Source organism: Lissotriton vulgaris, chromosome 2_1 (assembly GCF_964263255.1).
Source record: "Lissotriton vulgaris chromosome 2_1, aLisVul1.2, whole genome shotgun sequence".
NCBI lineage: Eukaryota > Metazoa > Chordata > Amphibia > Caudata > Salamandridae > Lissotriton > Lissotriton vulgaris.
In genome coordinates, this window is record NC_141687.1 from 2,062,862,887 (window position 1) to 2,062,888,862 (window position 25,976).

General features: G+C 48.6%; 1 protein-coding gene across 2 annotated transcripts in view; it reads left to right on the top strand.

Annotated features, from left to right (window-relative positions):
• Positions 1–25,976, top strand: part of DMXL2 (Dmx like 2) — a 2,078,996-nt gene that overhangs the window by 144,110 nt on the left and 1,908,910 nt on the right. For both annotated transcript variants that reach the window (XM_086958287.1, XM_086958289.1), the window contains exons 8-9: positions 2,435–2,618; positions 2,872–3,046. In XM_086958287.1, the coding sequence (XP_086814413.1) occupies positions 2,435–2,618; positions 2,872–3,046 (359 nt within the window). The remainder of the gene's footprint in view (positions 1–2,434; positions 2,619–2,871; positions 3,047–25,976) is intronic.

Sequence of the window (25,976 nt, forward strand, 5' to 3'; positions counted from 1 at the left end):
CCTAGTGGACCTTTATTAACACAATTGTCAAAGCATTATTTTTGCATTTAAACACTATTAACATAGAACTTTAAAAGAGATTGGCAAACATTCCAAAATTTCTACAACGAATCCTATACTCAGTCTGCAAAAACAATGCACATCAACAAAGTATTACCCTGAACTCACTGACAGTTTGTGGTAAACATGTTGTAATTGACACCAAGACATTCTGTACATTACCAAGAGTGTTAAAACCATAAACCAGGGTTATCACAAATTAACCACATGAAAGAAGCTAAGGCAAATCACTTTCACGCTAGATGCAGTAAGCAGATAGGTCATAGTCTATAGGTCATATGCTGTTGGAAAATTTTTATGTATGCTGTGGTGGTGACTGACTCGAATGGGCTGTGAGGTTCTGCCCTCATTGTTTCTGCTCCTTTTTTATTTACCTATTTTTCCAACAATTTTTTATTAGAAGTGAGAAAAAGCATGTGGCCATGAGTTTTCATACATATGCATCAAGTTCACAGTAACATCCCAAGGGTCAAGCAAATAACTTGTAAGAAGAATTAGTGCCTTCAGCCACTGAAGAAAGGGTGGGGTAATCCAAGCGATTGGGTTTTCTGATTTGAGGGGGTGTTTTGGCGTGTGTTGGGAGTTTCAATTGAGTTCACTGTCAGGTCTCATGTATTGCCAGTAGATCAGGGTGGTGTGGGCAAGGAGATGACCTTGTCTTATCATTGATTGTTGAGGTTGGTGAGATGGTACAAAATGTAGTGTAACAGGGTTCGCAGTGGGTTGTACAGCAGTTTAGATTTGTCTGACTGTAGAATGATGTTCTGAAATATGGCACTAACTGCTGAAGGGTGTTGTCAATATCGGTAATAGCACCACCAACCCCTTCCTGGCCGGATTTTGGAGGGTCAATCTTAGAGCTGATGCAGGGGTGTTTGCTACTGTGTGAGGTCAAGGAAGCTGGTCGTGAGTCAAATGTTTCTAATGATGCTCCATATTCGGGGGAGCGTTTAGGAGGGGAGAGGAAAGATCCCAAATCTGGGAATTAAAATGAGGTTCTGTAGCTTGATGGTATACTGAGTGTATATAGACTCGGGTACCATTAGAAGTAGCATGGCGTTCTTCTATTCTGCAATGCCTAGGAGATGTCCCCATCTTTAGTCAACGGTCAACATTTTGTCATTAACTTTCTATTCGCCACATCCCCAGTGTTTAATCTGATCACGTTCCATTAGGCGTTCATCTGAGTAGGAACCATTGGCTGTCTCCAGTAATTGAGAATGCATATTATGTTCCCCATCAGTGGCATTGTCAGCCATCCACAGGCCAGGACTTCAATTTTTTTGGGGGGAAAAATATTGTTATTTTTATTTTCTGTATTTACGTACATCACAGTAGTAACAATGGCATTGGTAGACACGAGAAATCTCACATTCAATTTGCATCTTGGCATGAGAGTAGGTAACATTGTGGTCTATTATCTCTCGCGTAAGCCTCAGAGTCGATGGGTCTAAGGGACAAGTGGTGGGGTAGTGTCTGCACCCATGCGAGGCAGCCTTTGGTGTACGCTGGGATGTGAGGCGTGCTCTCCATCTCTCTCTTAACCTTAACCTTCGTCCACCATTGAATTCTCTTCAATGTGAATGCCAACACATTGATGACTCAATGTATGAATAACTTGAGTCCGGCGCAGGCCTTCTTTCAACTTTGCCACTTGTTCCCACAGCATCTTGTGCTTTACTGTGCAACCTGAGGAATCCCAAAATCCATTCTCGCTCCAATAATGTAAATATTCGTTTTAGGACTGGACATGGTAAAATGAATTGCACACAATTAGTGTGGGAAATTCATGATCTGTATTTTTTAGTTATAGCATCGGAGCTTTTAGCTCCGCCAGCTGCACAGTACAATCCCCTAGGGAATGAGCATGTGTTTTCCCAGGATGGAACTTTCCATCATGCATGCAGCCTTTTACAATTGCGAATGCTGCGGAATATTGTTGTTTCATTCCTACAGCCGACTGGCCCTTAGCTTTTGCTGTTGGCTGTTTAGGGTATTTTCTTGGCTCAGATGGAGTACTTGCACTGCAATGAATTATGGACTATTATGCATCTCACAGATTAAGTTGTTTATTTCATTATGCAATTGTACACAGAAAGCAGCTTTTTTTTTTTTTTTTAAATGCTGCAGGCTTTACACAATATTTTAGTCAGGGTTCAAAAAGCAGGCCGTACCAGGCTTTACTAATTCTAATCTTTAATATTTGCATTGGTAGATTCTTCATGTTTGTCTACCATCCAATCCTTACAGAAACGAAAAACATCAGGTTTTCAAAAAACTTAAAAATTATTTGTCTCGTTACATTTCTGCCATTATTTTTATACTATTATATTGTTCGACAGCTTTGTTGAAAAACTATTTTATTCATCTGCAGGTGTTCGGTGTGTAATGTATTGCTCACCTCATGCCAAGACGGCATCTGTCGTTTATGGGCGGAGACGTTATTACCGGAAGATAGCCTTTTTGGGGGTCACATTTCTGAAGAAAGTACTGCAAGTATAATCAGCAGCCTGCCCCATGCCGAAAGGCAAAAAGACAACATGCAACATGCATTGGAGGTAATAGGATTGTACTTATGCAGGTACTGAAAAAGCTGTTCACGTGCAACATGTTTAAAAATAAGTGATCAGCTCTGCTTGTATCCTTTGCTTTAAATCGAATGTTTGATGTTCCCCATTGTATAGTTTCAATGTGCACATGCAAAATGTATGCATTTTAATTCATTAACTCTGATTACTGTAGTGACTGGCATTCATTCCTGATGGCTTGCTTCTCTTTCTTATTTTTCATTTTGTTTCTTATTAACTGCAGACAATTAACAATTTAAAGCGTTTGAGACGAGCCCAGAGAAGATCTTCCGTTCTTGCAGCTCACACAGAAATGGCAGCTAGTCAAGAAGACACGCTTGAAGTGCACCGTTATGTTTCTCACCATGCCAATTCCCTGTGCCACTTTCATATAGCAGCATGCATCAACCCAGCCACAGGTCAGTTACTCAGAAACCTGCACAATTCTACGCTTCTCCAGCCATTTTGTAATGCAATTGCATTGGGTTTATGTTAAACAACGTAAACATGCAGGGCTGCGAAGGCTGAACCTGTGTACGTGCTGTGCTGAAAATCACTTCACTGTAGGGTGACCAACCGCCCGTAAATTTCACGGACCGTTCGTAAAATGGACTTCACGTCCGTTGTCCGTGAGGATCCCTTTTACGAACGCCTTTTGTCTGTAATTATGGCCTTGGAGGGAGCAGCACTGCTCCCGTGCGAGAAGCCTCAGCCCCCTGATGGGGCGCCTCGCACTCCTCCTGGAGCTCAAGTGCAGCCCCACCCGCCCATTGTCATTCTGTATGGGGCTGATGATTGGCACATACAAAATGACAATGGGGCAGTGTGGGCTGTTGTGTTGGTTGCTGCTTTATTGTAGGCAACTAACAACCATTGACAAAGCCAATAGTCCTGGCTTTTTGTTGGTGTAACGATACTTGCTGTATTATATATCTGGATGCAATGACCAAAACAGCATAATACCAATCGGGCGGAACACTATGCCAAGCACAGATTTTTAGCCTAGGTGTTTTAAGCCATGCACTTAATTACATCGAACACCCCCTTTGAAGAGACCCCCCAGTTTTTTTTTACCCCACTCAGTCCTGGAAACACCATCATGTCAGTCACCTCACGTCCTAGCAGTTTGCATCATGCTTGACTCATGACTTATACGTTTTCAGATTGCCTATGTGCAGGGGCATAGTAAACCCTCAACCACCGCACCCCTTGTTTTCGGAACTATAGCAAGGGTGAAGTTCTTGAATGGCCTCTTCAGCTCAAAATGTGAAAAGGTGGGTAAGTAAATAAGAGAAGGAATGGGTGAATGGCTGGATGGATTAGTGAAAGGATGAATGAAAGGGTGAATGGATAGATAATGAAAAAGGATGGATCGATGAGAGAAAAGGGAAATAGATGGCTGTATGGGTAGAAGGGTAGATAGGTGAGAGAATGGGTGGATGGATGAGTGAAAGGATGGATGGATTGATAGATGAGTGAAAGGATGGATGGATTGATGAATTGATAAGTGAATGAATGAATGGATGGATGAGTGAAAGTGTATGTAAGGATTGATGAGTGAGTGAAAGGGGGTAGACAGACAAAAGGATGGATAGATGAGTGAAGAAGTGAAAGGGTGGATGGATGAGAGAACAGATGGATGGATGGATGGATGGATGGATGGATGAATGAAAGGATGGATGAGTAATAGGGTCAATGGATGGATTCATGAATGGATAAGTAGATGGGTGGGTGGAAGGATGGATGGATGGATAAGGGAAAGGGTGATGGAGAGAGAAAGAGGATGAATGACTGAAAGGGTGAATGGGTGGAAGGACAAGTGACTGGGTGGATGATTAAGTGAAAGAATGGCTGGATGGGTGAAAGGGTAAATGGCTGGATGGATGAGTGAATAGATGGATGGGTGGAAGAGTGGATAGATGAGTGTAAGGATGGATGGGGTGAAAGGGTAGATGGATGAATACTGGACGGATGAGTGAAAGGATGGATGGATGGAGGGATGGATGAGTGAAATGATGGATGGAAGGATACATTGTGGATAGGTTTGCAAATGGTTGAATATGTTTGGATATAGATGGGCACACAGATAGAAGGACAGATTGAATGGTGAAAGACTGAATGATAAATGAAAGAATTACACCTTGTAGCACCCATTATATTAAGTAACATTTCTATACATTGACTTTCACATTTATGTGATTCATTGTCTCTATATAATGTGTGTGTGTGATGTATCGCACTCCAACACCCTGCTCTACATACTTGGGATGAGTAACACTATAAAAGAAATTAAACACACGTGAGAGACAGTCTATGTGAAGACGAGGGGCACCATTGGAGGGTGGTGGCAAGGCCGGACTGGCCGGATCGGGTGTTTCCCTTGGAGGCTCGAGATGGGGGATGGAGAGGTTTAGTTACTTGGGGGCTGGCACTGCAAAGTCATTTGTATATCCAGTAGTTTTCAATCATCAACAAAAGCGGCCTCACTTATAATCAGGTATGGTTCACCATTGTCTGGTGACTAATGTACCTGCTGGAGCGAGATGCGAGTTTTGAATTGTCTAAGGTAGCAAGCTGAGGGCATACTGAAAAACGTGAAGTGCACAATTGACTCAACCTAATATAAATTTATTTTGACTTGTACTTGTGTTTGTCTATTTACTTATATACTATTGCGTGACCTCCTCTGATGTGTTCATAAAACGTACTTTTTGTCCCGAAGTTTTATCCTGATTTTGACCTCCTGTCCTGAATTTTTTTCCTGAATTTTGACCCTTTGTCCTGAATTTTTCCACTCACCGTCCTGAATTTACACCCATGCCAGTTGGTCACCCTACTTCACTGAATGGTAGTTAGATGGAGCTATGCTTAGAGCGAGTGGTTAAGGTAACAGAGACACACGGGTAAATTAAAGAAAGAACTTGAGAGACAGTTTGAAATGAGAAATATACACAGGCACAATGGGATGTTGGGAGGAAGGAAAAAATAGTGGTAGAAATGGAGAGGCGAAAGGACCGAACAGTAGGCGAGGGTTCAAAACAAGACGTGGTTGAGAAACAAAAAAAAAGACACAGCTGCCTTTGATTGATGTGAATGTTACTGTAGGTGTCATAAGAATGTGAAAGATTATCCAGCATTATAAGGGTATCCATCTCGGACTTTCTTTTACCATGGTGCCCAACTAGAGGGAACAAACATGTCCGTTCCGTCACATTTTTTATAATTACTCTTCAGGTGACAGAACATGCGGAGTTATTTTGTGCCTGACAAAGACTATGGGAGAAAAAAAGGGAAGAGGTTTAGGATGCACATCTTCATAAAGTTGTAGATTAATAGCAGGATTTTTAGAGCAGAATGGAGGACTTGAACTGGAGAAATAGGGAGGGAAGTCTCTAGAAATAGAAAGCTGTGGGAAACACCTCGAACATTCACTCGAAGGAAAAATCGGTTTGGAACTGGAATGAGTGAATAGAGACCCACCAACATGCACAGTTGCACGACAAACTGTTCTGCCTTTATGCTTCTTGTATATTGCACTGTTTGCACTAGTGATAACCCAGCACTGCACATTTTAGGTTTCTTATCACCTTTGAGTCGGAACATTTCTGATGGACAGAACCTAGAAATCCTCAATGATAACGGCTCTGCAATTATTACAGTCGTTACCCCATGGCCGATTGCCATAATTTCCAGGCTCTGCCCTTTCTCATTGATGATGTTGAGTTTTGATTCTGACCAAAGGCAAAAGCAGCATCAACCATACCTTGAGAGCTGATCAGTTTGAGATTCTATGTCAGGACCGGAGGCTTCAGATTATGCTATATCTTCCTTCGCTTTATTAACATAAAGAATCCACAGCAGCTTAGGAAAAGATATAATAAGAACAAAAAATGCTTTAAACATAAAGCATTGACGTAATGTTCAACAAAAAATCAACAACAACTCCCAAGAGTCTCTTTGTTATAATCATAGTCCACAGTCCTTTGTCACTGTTCATCATCCCTATATAACCGGACTTCCCATCATCTTCCTCCTCTTTCTTCGCTGCTCCCGCAGCCAGATAAGTGCTTTTCTATTTGTCTTCTTGTATTGTACTTGTGTCTTGCGGTCTTTGGGGACTCCTTGCATGGTTTATTTCCTTTCAGAGTCCCCTAGTTGCGGGAACGTTCTGCCGTTCCTACGCGACTTTTTTCCCACTTGTGTGCGGTGTGTACATAGACCGCAAGGGGGCGGCCTGTCGCCTCGCCGACCCTCCGGCGCGCCTCCGCGGTGCGAGGAGCCGCGCCGTGGGGTCTGCTTGCGCAGGGGCCGACCCTTGCGTACCCCTCTGACACCTGGTGCTCCGGGTCTGTACTTCACAAATTGACGCCCTTTGGGGTCTGTATGGCGGTTTGACCGCGTGAATCGCCTTCGGGCGAGATCTGTGCACCTCTTTATTCGTGTGTGGCCTAGCGCGCTTGAGGGGTACGTAGACCCGGTCCCGGCGAGGAGGGTCTGCGCGCTTGGGGGTTGGTGCAGCCCACCTGCCACGTCAGCTGGCCCAAAACGTGATCGCAGCCGCTGGGCCTGCCCACATTCGAGAACTTTCTCGGTTGCCGCCCTCTTGGGTGCCCCGCATTTGCCCTTGGTTCCGACATGGAAGGGGAGTATGATGAGGAGACCTGCCCCTATCTGCAGGATGATGAGTTTTATCAGGCGGCGGACAGCTCCATCTATCGTTGTGTGTCGGAGGTGGTAGGGCCCATGGAGGACCGCCTTTCGGCCCGCATCGTAGAGGAGTGTGCCAAGCTGGCAGCGGCGCAGGTGCCGCCGCCCCCCGAGCTCCCGGGGACGTCCGGCGGGTTGCCGCCCGCTCCGAAGAGACCCCGGGGTGAGGGGCCTTCATCGGAGGCCCAAGGCGTGGATAAGGGCGCCTTCGAGCGTCTTCGGGACGCCTTCCTGGCCAAGGCGACGGCGGTGCCTCCGACGCCCTTGGTGGACCCTGGCACTTCGGGCGGTCTGTCAACGGCGCCCGCTTCCCCGATCTATGACTCTCCGGACACGGATGACGACGGGGAGTCGACCCGGTCTTGGCTCCCGGCGCCTTCGGGAAAGGAGATGCCCCGAGATGAGTCGGGCATGCTGGACCCGGACGAGATCGTCCACCCCCGATCCGCGGCCTGGGCCCCGGGGGAGACGGTGGCGAAGTTTGTCGCGGGCCGGCTGCGCAAGCCCCTGGAGAAGGAGGCGAGGGGTTGCCTGCGCGGGGAATGCCCTCGGCCTACTTTGGAGGGGAAGGTGGCTATGACCCCAGAATTGGACCCCAAGATGGCCACCTTCCTGGCGAAATTCATGAAGGACCCCAGGAAGGGGATCGATCGGTCCTGGCGGGACTGCCAGGACAAGCTGTTGGATGCGGTCGGGCCCGCCACGAAGATCCTCGATATGGCGGAGGAGGCTCGAGCGAATGGCACCGCCATTTCACCGGAGGTGCTCTCCAACTGGGCCCAGAGGGTGATCGTCTTCTTGGGCAACGCCAACTGTGCCCTGTCCACGGAGCGGCGGCGGTCGCTCCTTATTAAACTGGACCCGAAGCTGGGGGACCTGGCCTCGTCGGAGGCAGGTGCAGTGGCCCAGGGTGGCCTCTTCGGTGAACCTTTCATCCGCGAGCTTGGAAAGTTCGTGAACACGTTCACGTCGCTGGACAAGGCCCAGTCCAGCATCAAGAGGGTGTTTCACCAGCGTTTTTCTGGAGGGGCCGGTCGCGGCAGGGGCCGCGCGATCGGCCGTGGTCAGCAGACCAACAACCGTGGACAAGGCTCCGGAAGGGGTCAGTACCAGACCTCGGCCAACTACACCAATTTCTACCCCACGAGGGGACAACGCTATGGGGGAAGAGGATTCCAAAAGAAGTCCGGACAAGGAAATGCCCCCGGTAAGTGTACTTTGCTTGGATCAAGTTCCGATTGGGGGGCGGCTGGCAAGCTTTTACGGGGAGTGGGAGTTGCTCACTGCCGATGCTTGGGTTTTGCAAACTGTGAGAGGTTTCCATATAGAGTTTCACGACCAGCCAACTCAGGTGAGGCCCCCGCGCCCAATGGTTTTCTCAGACTCCGACGCGCGATTGATAGACGGGGAGGTCTCGGACTTGCTGCGCAAGGGAGCCATCCGCCTATCAACGCGCCACCCGCATGGGTTCCTCAGCAACGTCTTCTTGGTAGACAAGACGGATGGGGGCAAGAGGCCTGTGATCAACCTCAAGGAATTCAATGGGTGGTTGGTCTACCGTCACTTCAAGATGGAGGGGATCCCCCTCCTTCGGGACGTGCTCCTCCCTCGGGATTGGATGGTGCGACTGGATCTCAAGGATGCCTACTTGGTCGTTCCCATCCACCCCCCTCATCGTCGTTTCCTACAATTCCTGTGGGACGGCCAGGTGTTCGAATTCACCGCCCTGCCGTTCGGCCTTTCTTCGGCCCCGTGGTGCTTCACGAAGGTCCTTCACCCGGTAGTGGAGTTTCTCAGAAGCCAGGGGGTCCGTATGATAGTTTACTTAGACGACATCCTCCTCATGGGGCAGTGCCCGGAGGTGCTGGCAGGGCAACTGCGTCAAGCGGTCGGCCTGCTTCAGAGACTGGGGTTCGTCGTCAACGGCTCCAAGTCGGTCTTGGTTCCCACTCAGCAGATCACCTTTTTAGGTTTCGTGGTGGACTCGGTGCAGGCGGTCTTGAGCCTACCGAGCCGGAAGGTCGCAAAGATACGGCACCTGCTTCGGCAGACGATCGCGAGGGATCGGACGTCACTACGCCATGTCGCCAAGGTGGTGGGTCTTCTGTCGTCCTCCATCCAGGCGATTTTCCCGGGCCCGCTGCACTACAGGGCTCTTCAGCGCCTGAAAGCGCAGCATTTGCGCCGTGGGATGTGTTACGATCAGTGGGTTCCCCTCACGGACGAAGTGAAGGAGGAGATGTCATGGTGGCTGTCTCACATGGAGGCATGGAATGGGCGAGCGATCTTCGGGTCGGCTCCGGACTTAATTATAGAGTCCGACGCCAGCAGGTCGGGCTGGGGCGCCCGGTGCGGGGATTTTTCCACCGGCGGCGCCTGGTCGTCAGAAGAACAACAATTGCATATCAATTGTTTGGAGCTCCTTGCGGGCTCCTTCGCGGTTCGCTGTTGGACCAAGGATTCGGTCAAGGCTTGTGTCCTGCTCCGGATGGACAATGTTTCGGCGGTCCGATATGTGAACCACCTGGGAGGTCCTCGGTCCCGCGCCTTGGCGGATTTAGCGAAGGACTTCTGGGATTATTGCCTGTCTCGTCACATTGCGGTGACGGCGGAGTATCTGCCAGGCCAGTCCAATCAGGTAGCGGATTGGCACTCTCGACATCTCAGGGATGCCAGCCAGTGGAAACTGGATCCGGGAGTCTTCCGGTGGCTACACTCCCTTTGGGGCCCCTTCTCGGTGGACCTCTTCGCGTCCCGTCTCGACCACCAGCTGCCGCGGTTTTACAGCTGGAGGCCGGACCCTCTGGCGGAGGCCACGGACGCGTTCTTGCAGGATTGGAGTCGGGAACAGCCGTTTGCGTTTCCCCCGTTCTCCATGATCATGCGAACGGCGGCTCAAATACGCCGCCAGGGTGCGGACCTGGTGTTGGTTACACCGCTGTGGAGGTCTCAAGTGTGGTTTCCGGTTCTTCTGGAACTTTCCTGGGATTTTCCAATCCTACTCCCCCTGTTTCCTCTGCTCCTGACGAGCCCGGATCGGGAACCTCACCCTCTCGTCATGCAGAACACTCTCCGCCTCGTGGCGTGGAGGCTCTCAGGAGACGCTGGACGCTCCCGGGCCTTTCGGGGTCGGCTGAGCACTTGCTCTCCAAAGCATGGGCCGATAGTACGACGAAGCGTTACAGATCCGCTTGGCTTAAGTGGATGCGTTGGTGTTTACGAAGGGATTTGGATCCCATGGTCGCCGGCCTTGTTCCCGTGCTGAATTTCCTGGCTCATTTGGCCGACAAGGGTTTGGCGTATAGAACGATCAATGCTATCCGGTCGGCGATTTCTGCGGGCCATGATAACATCGATGGCCATCCGGTAGGGGAACACCCTTTTGTGTGCCGGCTTCTGCGAGCGGTTCGCCTCGCGCTGCCGCCAGAGCCCAGGTACTCCGTCCTTTGGGACGTCAATTTGGTCCTGAACCTGTTCCTATCGTGGCCAGCGAATTCTTATCTGTCTCTGAAGGAGCTTTCGGCGAAATTAGCCATGTTGTTATGTCTGGTCTCTTGTAGGCGCGTCTCGGACGTGCGCGCGCTGGATGTTTCTGCACGCATTTTTTCCCCGGAGGGGGTTACTTTTACGGTGGGTCGACGCACTAAGACGTCGTCGCGCTCCATTTCTTATCCAGCCTTTACTGACACTCCTAAGTTGTGTGTTGTGCAATGCCTCAAAGCATATGAGGACCTAACATTGGATCTTCGCCCTCCGGGCGAGCGTCAGTTGTTGATTGCCCTGCGGAAGCCACACAAAGCTGTCTCCTCCCCCACTATCGCTAGGTGGGTGCGTTGGGTCATGCAAGAAGCGGGCATCAATACTTCTCTCTTTGGAGCACACTCCGCCAGGGGGGCCATGGCCTCTAAGGCATTCTCGGTGGGTGCTCGTCTGGAGGACCTTATGCGAGCGGCGGACTGGTCCTCGGATTCCACCTTCAAGAGGTTTTATTTTAAGCCGGTGGTGGATTTAGCTCAGTTGGTGGTAAGTAAGCTTTAAACTAGCATAATCTGAAGCCTCCGGTCCTGACATAGAATCGAAATTTGCCTAGCTTACGTAACGGTAAGTTTCAATTCTATTAAGGACACGGAGGCGAGGATTATCCCACCCGGACTACGGTGGTGTCTCTACCCACCCGTATGGCAGTAAGTAAAGCGTTTTCCTTTACGTTGTCTGTACTGTGTTGTTCACTGAATGCTCCTCGCCTTGTTGTAACTTTTCCTGGGCCACCTCGCTGATGCTGTTCCTTTTTTGGCAGGCAACGACGGTGCTAAACAGGACCAATGAGGCTTAGCGTGATCTGCGCGAAGAAAGAGGAGGAAGATGATGGGAAGTCCGGTTATATAGGGATGATGAACAGTGACAAAGGACTGTGGACTATGATTATAACAAAGAGACTCTTGGGAGTTGTTGTTGATTTTTTGTTGAACATTACGTCAATGCTTTATGTGTAAAGCATTTTTTGTTCTTATTATATCTTTTCCTAAGCTGCTGTGGATTCTTTATGTTAATAAAGCGAAGGAAGATATAGCATAATCCTCGCCTCCGTGTCCTTAATAGAATTGAAACTTACCGTTACGTAAGCTAGGCAAATTTCGATTCCGACCCACAACTCCCCACGAAGTCCCCATTTCTTACCTTGGTATGTCTTGACACTGGGTTTGTGTAGAGATGGCTATTTGAAGAGCAGCCACACAGCGTCATAATGTCTGGAAAAATGTGCTTTGTGTAGGTGCTCGTGTGTTTGTTTGTGTGTGTGTGTGTGTGTGTGTGTGTTTGTGCAAGCAAACTGTTAAGAACAAGCATTTGCAATGCAATATGTCTCGCATTTGCCAGAGTTAAAACTGGCATTGTAAATGACAATGCCTTTTATTTATCTGCTTTGCTAATTAACACACAAATTAAAGGCATTATCATTTACAATGCCAGCAGCTGAAACTCATGTAAATGCAAGACCTATTTCCTTCCAAAGAAGGGACCACCATTGTCCCAGCTGCTTAAATGTTACAAATTCATTATTTAAAACGGGCATTTAAGTGATAATTTGTTCCGAGTTCAGTAGACTTATAGGCCCATGCATCAAAGGATTTTGCGATCGCAAACGGTGCGAATCGCAAAAATCGTCCGTTTGCGATTGCAAAATCTGCTTTTGGAATGCATGAAGAGTGAAGGCCCTCGCAATTTGCGAATTCACAAATATTTGCGAATTCTCAAATTGCGATTGCATTTAAGGAATCACATTTTGTGATTCCTTAAATGCAATGCATGAAACTTTAAAAAATTGCGATTTCACAATTAGGGGGATCAAATTACCATGAGGTTGAACCTCATGGTAATTTGCGAAAACTTTGAAAAATGCATTTTTGTGCATTTTCCAAGTTTCATGTTGTGCACACACATGCCCTAAGGGATGCAGGGGTGTCCTTTGGACACCCCTGCACCCTCGAAATCGCATTCTCAATTTGCGATTCGCTAATTGCTAATCGCAAATTGAGAATGTCTTCTCATTCTTTCCTATGGGCCTCTTGGCCCATAGGAATAAATGGGGAGGTATTCCTTAATTGCGATTCGCAATTTGCGAGTCACAATTAAGGAATTTTAAGAAATCGCAAATTTTTCAGCGATTTCTTCATGCATAAGCTTTTGCGATTTCTTAATTGCGATTCCTTAAAAATCGCAACTAAGAAATCGCAAAAGCCAACAATGATGCATGTGACTGTAAGTGTTGATGTTGTTTCCTTGGTGTTAGCGAGCACCAATTATTTTATCGCTTCAGCTATTTATCATCTATGTTAGTGAACCGTTTTATGATCGTTATTATCACTGCTGTTGTCTGATACATGAGGGAATACGTTTTTTGCAACCAGTCTACTGCTCAGACCTGTACGTTTTGTCTAGCTTTTGCAGTAATAGTACTGCTTTTTGAGACTATAACATCAGTCTATCACTGCTGTCTACTATCTGTGATTGTGAGATGTGTGCAATTGATACATTATGATTGAGAATCGAAATTTGCCTAGCTTACGTAACGGTAAGTTTCAATTCTATTAAGGACACGGAGGCGAGGATTATACTTATTCTTCCTTCGCTTTATTTCATTATAAAAAACACAGCAGCTCAGGAAAACAAATGTTCAACACTATGCTCAAAGAAACAAAGAGCATATCGAATAATTTTGTAAGTCCCAAGAACTACAAGTCCCATGAGTTCAGCCCTGGTCATCCAAGCGTAGTCCTTCCACTATGTCCGCTACCAGGTAGAAAGCCAGTCCTTCCTTGAACTTCCTCCTCTTTCTTCGCGTAGGTCACTCCTTCATGTCACTGATCCTGTTTGGTGCTATCGTTCCCTAGCAGAAAAACGACAGCGTAAATCGGGTGCTACAAGCATGTAACAGAGGAGCATCGTAAGACTGGCATTACATAGCTACTATGTAGAACTTTTCGTAAACGCTTTACTTACTTCCATACGGGTGGGTCCCGACCATGGAGGATCAACTGGGTGGGATAATCCTCACCTCTGTGTCCTTAATAGAATTGAAACTTACCGTTACGTAAGCTAGGCAAATTTCGATTCTGTGTCTGGACCGGAGGCTTCAGATTATGCTAGTTCAAAGCTTACTCACCACCAACTGGGCCAGATCCACTACTGGTTTGAAATAGAACCTTTTAAACGTGGAATCCGAGGACCAATCTGCTGCTCGCATGAGATCCTCCAACCGAGCTCCCACTGAGCAAGCCTTCGAGGCCATGCCCCCCCTGGCAGAGTGAGCCCCAAAACGTTTTGTATCAATGCCTGCTTCTTGCATGACCCAACGCACCCACCTTGCAATAGTGGGGGAGGAGACTGCTTTGTGTGGTTTACGGAAGGCAATTAGTAACTGTCTTTCGCCCGGTGGGCGAATGTCCAGGGTAATGTCTTCATAAGCTTTCAAGCAATGTACAACACACAATTTCGGGGTGTCCGACGAAAGCCGGGTACGAGATGGATCGAGTTGCGGACTTCGTGCGACGCCCCACCCTGAAGGTAACCCCATGCGGAGAAAAAACACGCGCGGAAACGTCCAATGCGCGTACATCTGAAACTCGCCTGCAAGATACCAGGCATAGAAGCATGGCTAATTTTGCCGAAATTTCCTTCAATGACAAGTAACGATTAGCCGGGCCGGACCGAAACAAATTCAAAACCACGTTGACATCCCAGAGAACTGAATACCTGAGTTCCGGAGGCAACGCAAGGCGGACACCTCGCAAGAGCCGGCAAACAAAGGGGTGCTCCCCCACGGGGTATTCTCTACCGGTTGGTGTCCCACCGAAATCGCAGAACGCATAGCATTGATTGTTCGATATGCCAGGCCCTTAGTCGCCATTTCAGCTAAGAAATTCAAAATGGAAACAAGGCCTGCGACCACGGGATCCAGGTCCCTTCGTAGACACCAACGCATCCACCTAAGCCAAGCGGATTTGTATCGCTTTGTCGTGCTATCAGCCCAGGCTTTTGACAGGAGGATCTCAGCTGATCCCGAAAGGCCCGGTAGGGACCAGCGGCTCCGGAAAGCCTCCACGCCATGAGGCGGAGCGAACTCCGAGTGATGAGAGGATGCGGCTCCCGACTCGGATTCAGCAGGAGGTAGGGAAACTGGGGGAGTAGGATTGGAAATCCCAAGAAAGTTCCAGAAGAACTGGAAACCAGACTTGAGATCTCCAAAGTGGCGTGATCAACACCAAGTCTGCCCCCTGACGGCGCAGCTGGGCCGCCGCTCGGACCACCATCGAGAATGGGGGGGAAAGCATAAGGCCGATCCTGACTCCAATCCTGCAGGAAGGCGTCCGTGGCCTCCGCCAGGGATCCGGCCTCCAGCTGTAGAACCGCGGGAGCTGGTGATCCAGGCGGGACGCAAACAGATCCACCGTAAACGGACCCCATAGATCGGTGATCCACTGAAACACTCAGGGATCCAACATCCAGTTGCTGGAATCCCGCAGATGTCTGGAATGCCAGTCCGCCACTTGATTGACGTGGCCCGGCAAGTATTCCGCCGTCACCGAAATGTGTCGGGAGAGACAATAGTCCCAGAAAGTCTTCGCTAAATTCGCCAACGCTCGAGAGCGCGGACCTCCCAGATGGTTCACATAGCGAACCGCCGAGACGTTGTCCATTTTCAGTAGGACACAGGCTGTCGCCGAATCCTTGGTCCAGCACCGCACCGCAAAGGACCCCGCTTGGAGCTCCAAACAGTTGATATGTAACTGTTGCTCGTCGGAAGACCAGACGCCGCCGGTGGAGAAGTCCCCGCATCGGGCTCCCCAGCCCGACCTGCTGGTGTCGGACTCGATGACCAAATCCGGGACCGATCCGAAGATCGCACGCCAATTCTACGCCTCCATGTGCGTGAGCCACCAAGACATCTCCTCTTTCACCTCCTCCGTAAGGGGCACCATCTGGTCGTAGGTCATACCCCGTCGCAGGTGGTGGGCCTTGAGGCATTGAAGAGCTCTGTAGTGTAACGGCCCCGGGAAGATCGCCTGGATGAAGGACGACAGGAGCCCCACCACTCTGGCTATGTGTCGCAACGATGTCCGATCCTTTGCGATCGTCTGTCGTAGCAAATGTCTGATCTTGGTGATTTTCCTTGAGGGGAGACTGAGCGTAGCCTCGACTGAGTCTACAACGAAACCTAGAAAGGTCAGTTTCTGAGTGGGAACCAGAGCCGACTTGGAGCCGTTGATCACGAACCCCAGCCGCTGCAGAAGCGAGACTGTTTGCTGAAGCTGACCCGCCATGACCACTGGACACTGGCCCATCAAAAGGATGTTGTCTAAGTACACCGTAATAAAAGGAAGGGGTCCCAGTACTCAAGGATCAATTTACAAAGCAAACAATAAAAATAAATCAATCAAGAAGCAAATCTGTCCACATTGTTTTAATCACAATGTGAATATTTATAGCAAATATATAAATTATCTCAACACGTAAACACAGTTTGCGTAGTGCCCCAAATATAGTAGAAAGACAGGGGAGGGGGGAGTGATCCTGTGAGAAAGTGGTGGAGGGAAGGAGGAAATTTTGTAGTGACAATTAAATTGGTAAATATACATCATTTGTACATGCTACACAGTGTGTGTAGGAATTTAGACCACAAGGTTCAATGTATTATTTCTACATAACAGCATACTCCACAGAGTTCAAATAATGAAGGCGTTTAGGGCGTGGAGTTGAGTTCTACGGGTAGTTGTCGACGTTTCGACCCTCTATTGTGCAGGTATAATTGCTATCCTTGCTGTGGGGTCTTCATCAGGACAGGGGTGGGGACACACCTGTTCAATGTAAATATATGAATTAATATTGGGGAGTTAATCCCTATATTATTCCAAAGGGAAAGCACATCATTACTAACATAAGTTGGTAGGGAACACACTCACTATTGTGCCATACAGTTAGGGCGAGTATATTCATGCGTCACACAAGTCTGGTTGGCTAAATAGATAATAATAAGCGCACCTCGACTGAGAAACAAATGAAATTGCGCTACCTCAGCTGATTAAATCTAGCGGTTTGTAAGGAAAAAATAGGAGTGAAGCCGGTCCGAGGAAAGCAGCAAACGGACATTTCTGTATCCACTGACTATGGAAAAGGGGCAAGACGTGGTAATTGCTCAGTGTCAGCAAATCAAAGGAAACTCACCACGAAGTAGTATAAACTGGACCGTGAAACCGGCTAGCGGCTTGGTCCGAATGAATCGTCAAGGCTGATAAAGCTGTTAATATACAATAAAGGCGGGCGATTTAGACAGGTTAGAGTATCCATAAGTTAGTGGTAAAATCTGGAATACGAATAGGGAACTTACCACGAAGTGGTATCAGGGCGACCCCAATTCAATTTGGTGACATGGTCCGAGGTAACAGCAATTTAAATCGATGCTGGGGGGTGTGAAGTAGAGAAGACCAGAGTTTAGCACAGGAGAGGCGAACTGTGCCACATTAAACAAGATTAATTAGGGGTTTACACTCACCAAAAATGCGTGATCACATTACCATCATTAAGGGGTCTGGTCAATTCACACGGGTGCTTCGTAGGTTATTCTAAAGGTAAAGGAGGATCATGGTCTTAGCATGGGAGAGGTTAGATCTGTACCACCAGTCGGAGACGGTTTAGCGGTAAAACTCACCAGAAAGGCGCGATCAGAGTACGATCGTGTGGGGTCCGGATCAGTCGGACGGGTGGTTCCTTGGAAGAAACTGCGGGTAAAAACGGGAAACACTGTTGATATCAGATGACATCAGGCAATCTAACCCGCCTTTACATGCCTTCAGGAAGGCACGTAGTGTAAAAGACCATGTGGTTCGCTCCTTTTTGAAGACCAGAGATGATCCTACGGTCACGACCCTTTGGAACCTGCCTGCTATTGTGGGCCACTTTAGATGCGGTCACTGCAAGGCATGCGACAGTGTCATCCAAACCAAGGAATTCATTTACCATGATCACAAAATTCCACTGAGAACACACACCAACTGCAACTCATCAAACATTATATATGCCATCCTGTGCCCATGCCCGATGATATATGTTGGTCAGACGCAGCAGAAAGCGAAGGCCATTCGTATTCCAGATTTTACCACTAACTTATGGATACTCTAACCTGTCTAAATCGCCCGCCTTTATTGTATATTAACAGCTTTATCAGCCTTGACGATTCATTCGGACCAAACCGCTAGCCGGTTTCACGGTCCAGTTTATACTACTTTGTGGTGAGTTTCCTTTGATTTGCTGACACTGAGCAATTACCACGTCTTGCCCCTTTTCCATAGTCAGTGGATACAGAAATGTCCGTTTGCTGCTTTCCTCGGACCGGCTTCACTCCTATTTTTTCCTTACAAACCGCTAGATTTAATCAGCTGAGGTAGCGCAATTTCATTTGTTTCTCAGTCGAGGTGCGCTTATTATTATCTATTTAGCCAACCAGACTTGTGTGACGCATGAATATACTCGCCCTAACTGTATGGCACAATAGTGAGTGTGTTCCCTACCAACTTATGTTAGTAATGATGTGCTTTCCCTTTGGAATAATATAGGGATTAACTCCCCAATATTAATTCATATATTTACATTGAACAGGTGTGTCCCCACCCCTGTCCTGATGAAGACCCCACAGCAAGGATAGCAATTCTACCTGCACAATAGAGGGTCGAAACGTCGACAACTACCCGTAGAACTCAACTCCACGCCCTAAACGCCTTCATTATTTGAACTCTGTGGAGTATGCTGTTATGTAGAAATAATACATTGAACCTTGTGGTCTAAATTCCTACACACACTGTGTAGCATGTACAAATGATGTATATTTACTAATTTAATTGTCACTACAAAATTTCCTCCTTCCCTCCACCACTTCCTCACAGGATCACTCCCCCCTCCCCTGTCTTTCTACTATATTTGGGGCACTACACAAACTGTGTTTACGTGTTGAGATAATTTATATATTTGCTATAAATATTCACATTGTGATTAAAACAATGTGGACAGATTTGCTTCTTGATTGATTTATTTTTATTGTTTGCTTTGTAAATTGATCCTTGAGTCCTGGGACCCCTTCCTTTTATTACATTGATCACCCAGGTCCCAGGGACACCATTTGGGTACAACCCCCTATCAATACCCGTCTAAGTACACCAACATCCGAATTCCCTGACCTCGCAGGTACTCCACCACCGGGTGCAACACCTTCGTGAAGCACCACGGGGCTGAGGAAAGCCCGAATGGAAGGGCGGTGAACTCGAACACCGCGTCTCACCAGCAAAACTGTAGGAAACGACGGTGCGGAGGGTGGATAGGAATCACCAAGTAGGCATCTTTGAGGTCCAACCTCACCATCCAATCCAGAGGGAGAAGCACGTCTCGAAGGAGGTGGATCCCCTCCATCTTGAAATGCCGGTAGACCAACCACCCGTTGAACTCCCTGAGGTTGATTACCGGACGTTTGCCTTCATCTGTCTTGTCCACCAGGAACACATTGCTGATGAAACCAGCGGGGTGGTGCGTTGATCGACAGTTGGCTCCCTTGTGCAGCAAGTCTTCGACCTCTCCGTCGATCAAGAGCGCGTCGGGCTCTGAAAACACAATCGGCCGTGGAAAACATTCCTGAAATGGCTGATCGTAGAACTCTATGTGAAAACCACGGACTGTTTGTAATACCCATGCGTCGGCAGTAAGCGACGCCCATTCCTCGTAAAAGGTTGCCAGCCTCCCACCTATGGGAACGTGATCCAAAGAGAGGACAATCACCGTTGGTATTGTTGGGTCCTGGGTTCCTGCGGAAGCCTCTGCCGCCAAAGCGCTGCCCTCTTGTGGGATAGAAATTGTTGAATTTGGCAGAGGTCTGGTACTGCCCTCTGCCGGAGCCTTGACCCCTGTTATTGGCATTCTGCCCTCGGCCGGTCGCGCGGCCCCTTCCGCGACCGGCCCCTCCAGAAAAACGCTGTTGAAAAACGCGTTTAATGCTGGACTGCGCCTTGTCCAACGAGATAAACGTGGAGACAAATTTACCTAGTTCTCTGATGAAGGGTTCCCCGAAAAGGCCACCCTGGGCTACCGCCCCCGCTTCTGACGAAGCCAAGTCTCCCAACTTGGGATCCAGTTTGATGAGCAGGGATCACCTACGCTCTGTGGAAAGGGCGCAGTTAGCGTTCCCAAGGAAAATTATTACCTTCTGGGCCCAGTTAGACAAAACCTCAGGGGAAATGACGGTACCGTTGGCTTTCGCCTCCTCCGCCATGTCAAGAATCTTTGTGGCGGGTCCGACCGCGTCAAGTAGCTTATCCTGGCATGCCCGCCAAGAGCGGTCAATGCCCTTGTGCGGGTCCTTCATAAACTTGGCTAAGAAAGTGGCCATTTTCGCATCTAACTCAGGCGTCAGGGCCACCTTGCCTTCTAGGGTGGGCCTCGGACATTCACCTCGCAGGCAAGCCCTAGCTTCTTTCTCTAAGGGTTTGCGCAGGCGACCCGCTACGAACTTCGCCAGTCTCACCCGGTGTCCAAGCCGCGGACCTCGGATGCACTATCTCATCCGGGTCCAACATGCCCGAACCATCCCGTGGTAAGTCCACGGTCGAGCCCGAGGGGCGCCAAGAGCGCTCAGATTCCCCATCGTCGTCCGTATCGGGGGAGGATAGCCCCGGAGACGGGGGAGCGGTCCCCGCGTCCAATGCAGGATCAGGGCCCGAAAGTGGCGCAGGAGAGGCAGAAGACGCTTTAGCCAGGAAAGCATCCCTGAGACGCTCGAATGCGTCTCTGTCCACCCCTTGTGCCCCCGACGGAGCCCCCTCCTTGCACGGCTTCTTGGGGGACGGTGGACCCTCAGACGATGGCCCCGGGAGGTTAGAAGAAAAATGGGCAGACGCTAACTTTTGGCACTCTTCTACAATACGTGCTGAAAGGCGGTCCTCCATGGGCCCCACTATCTCAGTCACGCAGCAGTAGATTGAATTGTCAACCGCCTGATAAAGTTCATCATCTTGGACATAGGAGTGAGACTCCTCAAAATAGCCATCCTCTTCCATCCTAGCCCTGTCAATCAAACTAGGAAGGATGACAGAACTGCCTACCCCACCGGGTGTCTGTGGGCAGAATATGGGAAGTCTCAAGGGCTGCAATGAATTTTTGGGCCAAGGTACCTGGCAATCGGGGTTGCACTGTGACCCCTAACGTGCAGACCCTCACACTGGACTGGGTCTAAACCACCCCCACAGCGCGTTCACCACACAAAGTCAAAAGCAATGCACAACTCGCCTTCCGGCGTTTCACGCGGTCAATAACCGCTATACAGACCCTGAAGAGGGCGTCAAATATGTACGGGGCAGAAATACAGACCCGGTTTTACCGGGCGTGAAGGGGTGGCGAGGGCAAGGCACCAACGCTGTATGACTCCTCCGCGCTTCTCCCAGTGTGAGGAGAGCGCGGAGGAGCCAGCGAGACGTTCGAGCGCCCTCTGGCGGGCGTCTACCGCACCGTGCTAACACTCGGGCAAAAACCGCGAAAGGAGCGAGAATGCGCTCCCGCAGTCGGGGCTCTGAAAGGCAAACAACGCAGCGGTAAGCCCCCAACAAGCGCTAGAGCATCACACACTTTAACATTAAGAATTAAATCGAACAACTAGAAAAAACATAGAGAGCACTTAACTGGCTGCGTGAGCAGCGAAGAAAGAGGAGGAAGTTCAAGGAAGTACTGGCTTTCTACCTGGTAGCGGACATAGTGGAAGGACTACGCTTGGATGACCAGGGCTGAACTCATGGGACTTGTAGTTCTTGGGACTTACAAAATTATTCGATATGCTCTTTGTTTCTTTGAGCATAGTGTTGAACATTTGTTTTCCTGAGCTGCTGTGTTTTTTATAATGAAATAAAGCGAAGGAAGAATAAGCATAATCTGAAGCCTCCGGTCCTGACATAGAATCTGCCTAAAAGGGACAAGAGGGAAAAATTAAGGTAAATAAAATGTAATAGATTCTATAAGAAATAATATGACGTGAATTGTACTGCCTCCGCCCCCCCAACCCCGCTCATTTTTATGACCCGCCTGCTTAACCCAGCGGCTTCCTAGACGTTGTTCATGGAGGGTGAGCTGAAAATGCACCATTGTCCGATTAGGCCAATTTCCACGAAGTGTGTGAACCCCCAAAATTCCTGGAGATGGTCTGGCCCGTTTGACACATGACAGTTTAGGAATGCTTCTTGAACACCTCTTCGACCCTACTGCTTTTTAACTTAACTATCTGAAAATTGGTCTGCAAATGGACCATGTTTATGACAACCAAAATTAAGCAATTTTGAATACAAAAATACTCCTGGGATATAAACGTGTACATTATTTTATTGAAATGCACGTACATTGTTGGGAGCTGAGTTCTGGCGACGAATGTCCATTGAATGAACATGGATATCAAATACATTTGTGGTGTTATACCTGATGAATTTGAGGACATTTTAAAGGCATGTTGGCATGCTTAGGTTACGAAATAGTATTCTTATTGAAAGCTTAACATGTATGTGTTACTGTGTGCTAAATTTAAATTAGAAAGTCAACTTCAATATGCCTGAGGAAACTTTACTTCCAAATTCAGTGACCATTTCAGAAAAAACACAGAATAATATGAACTAATTGTAATTCTACTTGATGTATGTCACTCGCACCTCGCAGACTCGCCATGCAGGTAACAGAGTCCGAATTGCCACATCTCTGGAGCGAGTGGTTAAGGGCTCCCTCTAATTTTTAAATCTCATCTGCTTAGCAGACACTGTGCTTTTTCATTCTTAAACTTGCTTAATTTAGCTTTTAACCTCACAAGCACTCACCTTGTCATTCTCCCCCTTCCCCGGTCCACCGCTGACGTTGTCAGATTGCTGTGGAGGGAAGGCGGGACCGGAAGAGATTACTACTTCCCCTCGCTTGCGGCACAGGTTGGCAGGCTAGTTGTTCTGCCCACCCTGAATACAAAACGAAGCTCTCACTCGCACCTCGCAGACTCACCGCGTAGGTAACAGAGTCCGAATTGCCACATCGCTGGAGCGAGTGGTAAAGGGCTCCCTCTAATTTTTAAATCTCCTCTACTTAGCAGACACTGCGCGCTTTCATTTTTAAACTTGCTTAATTTAGCTTTTAACCTCACAAGCACTCACCTTGTCATTCTCCCCCTTCCCCGGTCCACCACTGACGTTGTCAGATTGCTGTGGAGGGAAGGCTGGACTGGAAGTGATTACTACTTCCCCTTGCTTGCGGCGCAGGTTGGCAGGCTAGTTGATCTACCGTGTTCTTCCATAAAGGCACAATGCCATTCTGTTCGCGCAGCAGACGCGAGCAGCGGACGCGCCGAAGGCACGCCAAATGCAAGCCCGTCTGCTCTTGTCCGCGCCAGAACGGGCCTAGGGACAGGAATAGCTGTCCCCTCTTCCTCAGCCCCTGGAATCTACTCTCGAGAGACACTACTGCAACTCAGACAGGTCACTAATACACCTTGGCTCCACTCATTCTCCCTGGAGGGACGACAAAGCAATGGCACTCACTATTCCTACACTCTATCACCATCCCCAAAAAGAATCCCACCCCCCATCGGGCATTCTATCAGCATGGCCTTCTGAACTGCCGGTCATTACCCAAACATTCTGCAGAAATCAATATGCTTCTCCAAGACTCAGATCTAGATGTTCTGTTTCTAACAGAAACCTGGCTATCCCCAAGCTCAGAGCCAGACATGGTCCAAGCCCTCCCCCCAGGATACCTCACCCAACGTCTCGACAGAGCCACTAGGAAAGGTGGAGGAATCGCAATTATTCACAAGTCACCTTTCCTGCCATATACTAGACAGCCCGATTCTTGACTGCGAAAACGTTAATTTTATCATCCAACTTTCCCCTTTAAAATCACTTTCGGGCATTCTCTTGTACCACCCACCTGGAACACATGGACAGTTCTGTAGCTCCCTGATGGAAGCCATCATTCCCCGAGCCTGTTCCTCCTCCAATTTCACAATACTGGGAGATCTAAATCTCCACTTTGAATGCCCCATCGGACAAAGTGGCAGGGGACCTAATACTTGACCTGGATTCCTACCACCTTCACCTGAAGAGCCACCTAGACACACACGTAAAAGGCCATTTATTAGACCCCATCTTTTCAAACATCATCGAACTAAAAACGAGTAAGCCCCGCCCCATCCCCTGGTCAGACCAGTTCCTTGTCCCATTCCACTGGCAAACCAACACCGAACCCCCTGAGGGCCTACACCCCGTCTCCCTGAACGCCCATGGTCAAACTTAGCCCCCGGAGGACTGGAGACGCAAACTCTAAATCACCACCCCCTCATTCGAACCCGACCCAGTCTTAGCAGACGAGCAATTCTCTGCGTGGATAAGAAACTTACTAGACCACGTACTATCAAGAAAAATCCTATCTAAAAAAATGGAACCTTCAAATCCCCCTGGTTCACCCCTGAACTCCACAACCTGAAAAAAAAATGCAAAAATCTTGAACGCATACGGAGGGCCCATAACAAGAAAATAGAACACAAAGAAGCCATCAGGTCCTACAAAGTTAACTTAAAAACAACCCGGGCGGCCTTCTTTGAAGAAAAAATCCAAGCTTCCTCTAACTCTTCGAGGGAAACCTTTATATATTGTCAAAAAACTCCTGAAAGTGCCAGATCCACAGTCCATCACCAACCCTTCGGGTCGAAGATGTAACAAACTGGCAGAGTTATTTTCCACTAAAATTCTAAATATACTAAAAACACTCCCTGTCTCCGACTATTCACTAGAGTATCTCCCCCAAACCCCCGCAGTCAATACCCCCATCCTGGACTCCTTCTCCCCCCTGACAAGGGAGATGCTCCCCCATATTTTAAACTCAATCAAAAGTGGCTCTCCACTTGACCCCGCACCTTTCAACATCTTAAAACTCGTGGCACCCACCATCACCCCCCCTATCACCAACTTAATCAACACTTCCCTAGAACTGGGCATCGTTCCCCCCCAACTGGAAAAAGGCGACAGTCAGAGCTCTATTAAAGAAACCCCATCTGGACCCCCCTATCCTTACTACCTGGAATCAGCAAGGTGGCAGATAGATTTGTTAACCAACAGCTCTCCGCCTTCCTCGAATTCAACAGACTCCTACACCACTCACAGACAGGGTCCGGCCGGGCCAGGGCACGGACACCGCCCTGATGGCAGTGGTTGAAGAGGCGCGAATGATCCTGGATGCAGGTGGATCGGCAGCAGTGATCCTCCTAGACCTAAGCGCTGCCTTCAACACGGTGGACCACTCTATCCTGGCCCATCGTCTAAACAAGATAGGAGTCACAGGTTCAGCCCTAGCCTGGCTCAAATCTTTTCTAGAACACAGAACCTTTCAGGTCACCGAAGGCAACTTGAGATCCAAAGCCATGCCACTCCAATGTGGGGTACCCCAGGGCTCATCCCTAAGCCCTACACTTTTTAACATATATATGTACCACCTGGAGGAAATTGTAGCCCCTTTGGGCATCAACCTAGTCACGTATGCCGATGACACCAACTCGTGGTCTCTCTAAACCAGACGGACCGGTGCCAGGAAAATCTATGCTCCTGCCTAAAAGAATTCTCTAGTTGGATGAGCAGATCACTCCTCAAACTAAACGGAGAAAAATCAGAGATCCTAATGCTAGGCAAATAATCCAAACTCACCACCAATCTTCGATGGCCATCAAGCATGGGACCTGTTCCAACACCAAAAAAAGAAATAAAAAGCTTGGGTGTCTGGCTTGATCAAAACCTAACCTTTCAAACACAAGCTCGGAAGACCGCGGGAACCTGCTTTGGCCTTTTACACACCACACGCAAAATCTTCCCCCTTCTATCCCCCTACTCTCAAACTCCTCATTCAGGGTCTCATCTTGTCCAGACTGGACTACAGCAACGCCTTATATCTTGGCGCCCCGAAATCGGTCATAAATAAACTTCAACTTGTCCAGAACTCAGCAGCTAGGCTGCTAACAGGCAATAAAAATCGATGCTCTGCTAAGCCAGCCCTAAGCTCCCTACACGGGCTTCCAGTCCACGAGAGAATCAATTTCAAATT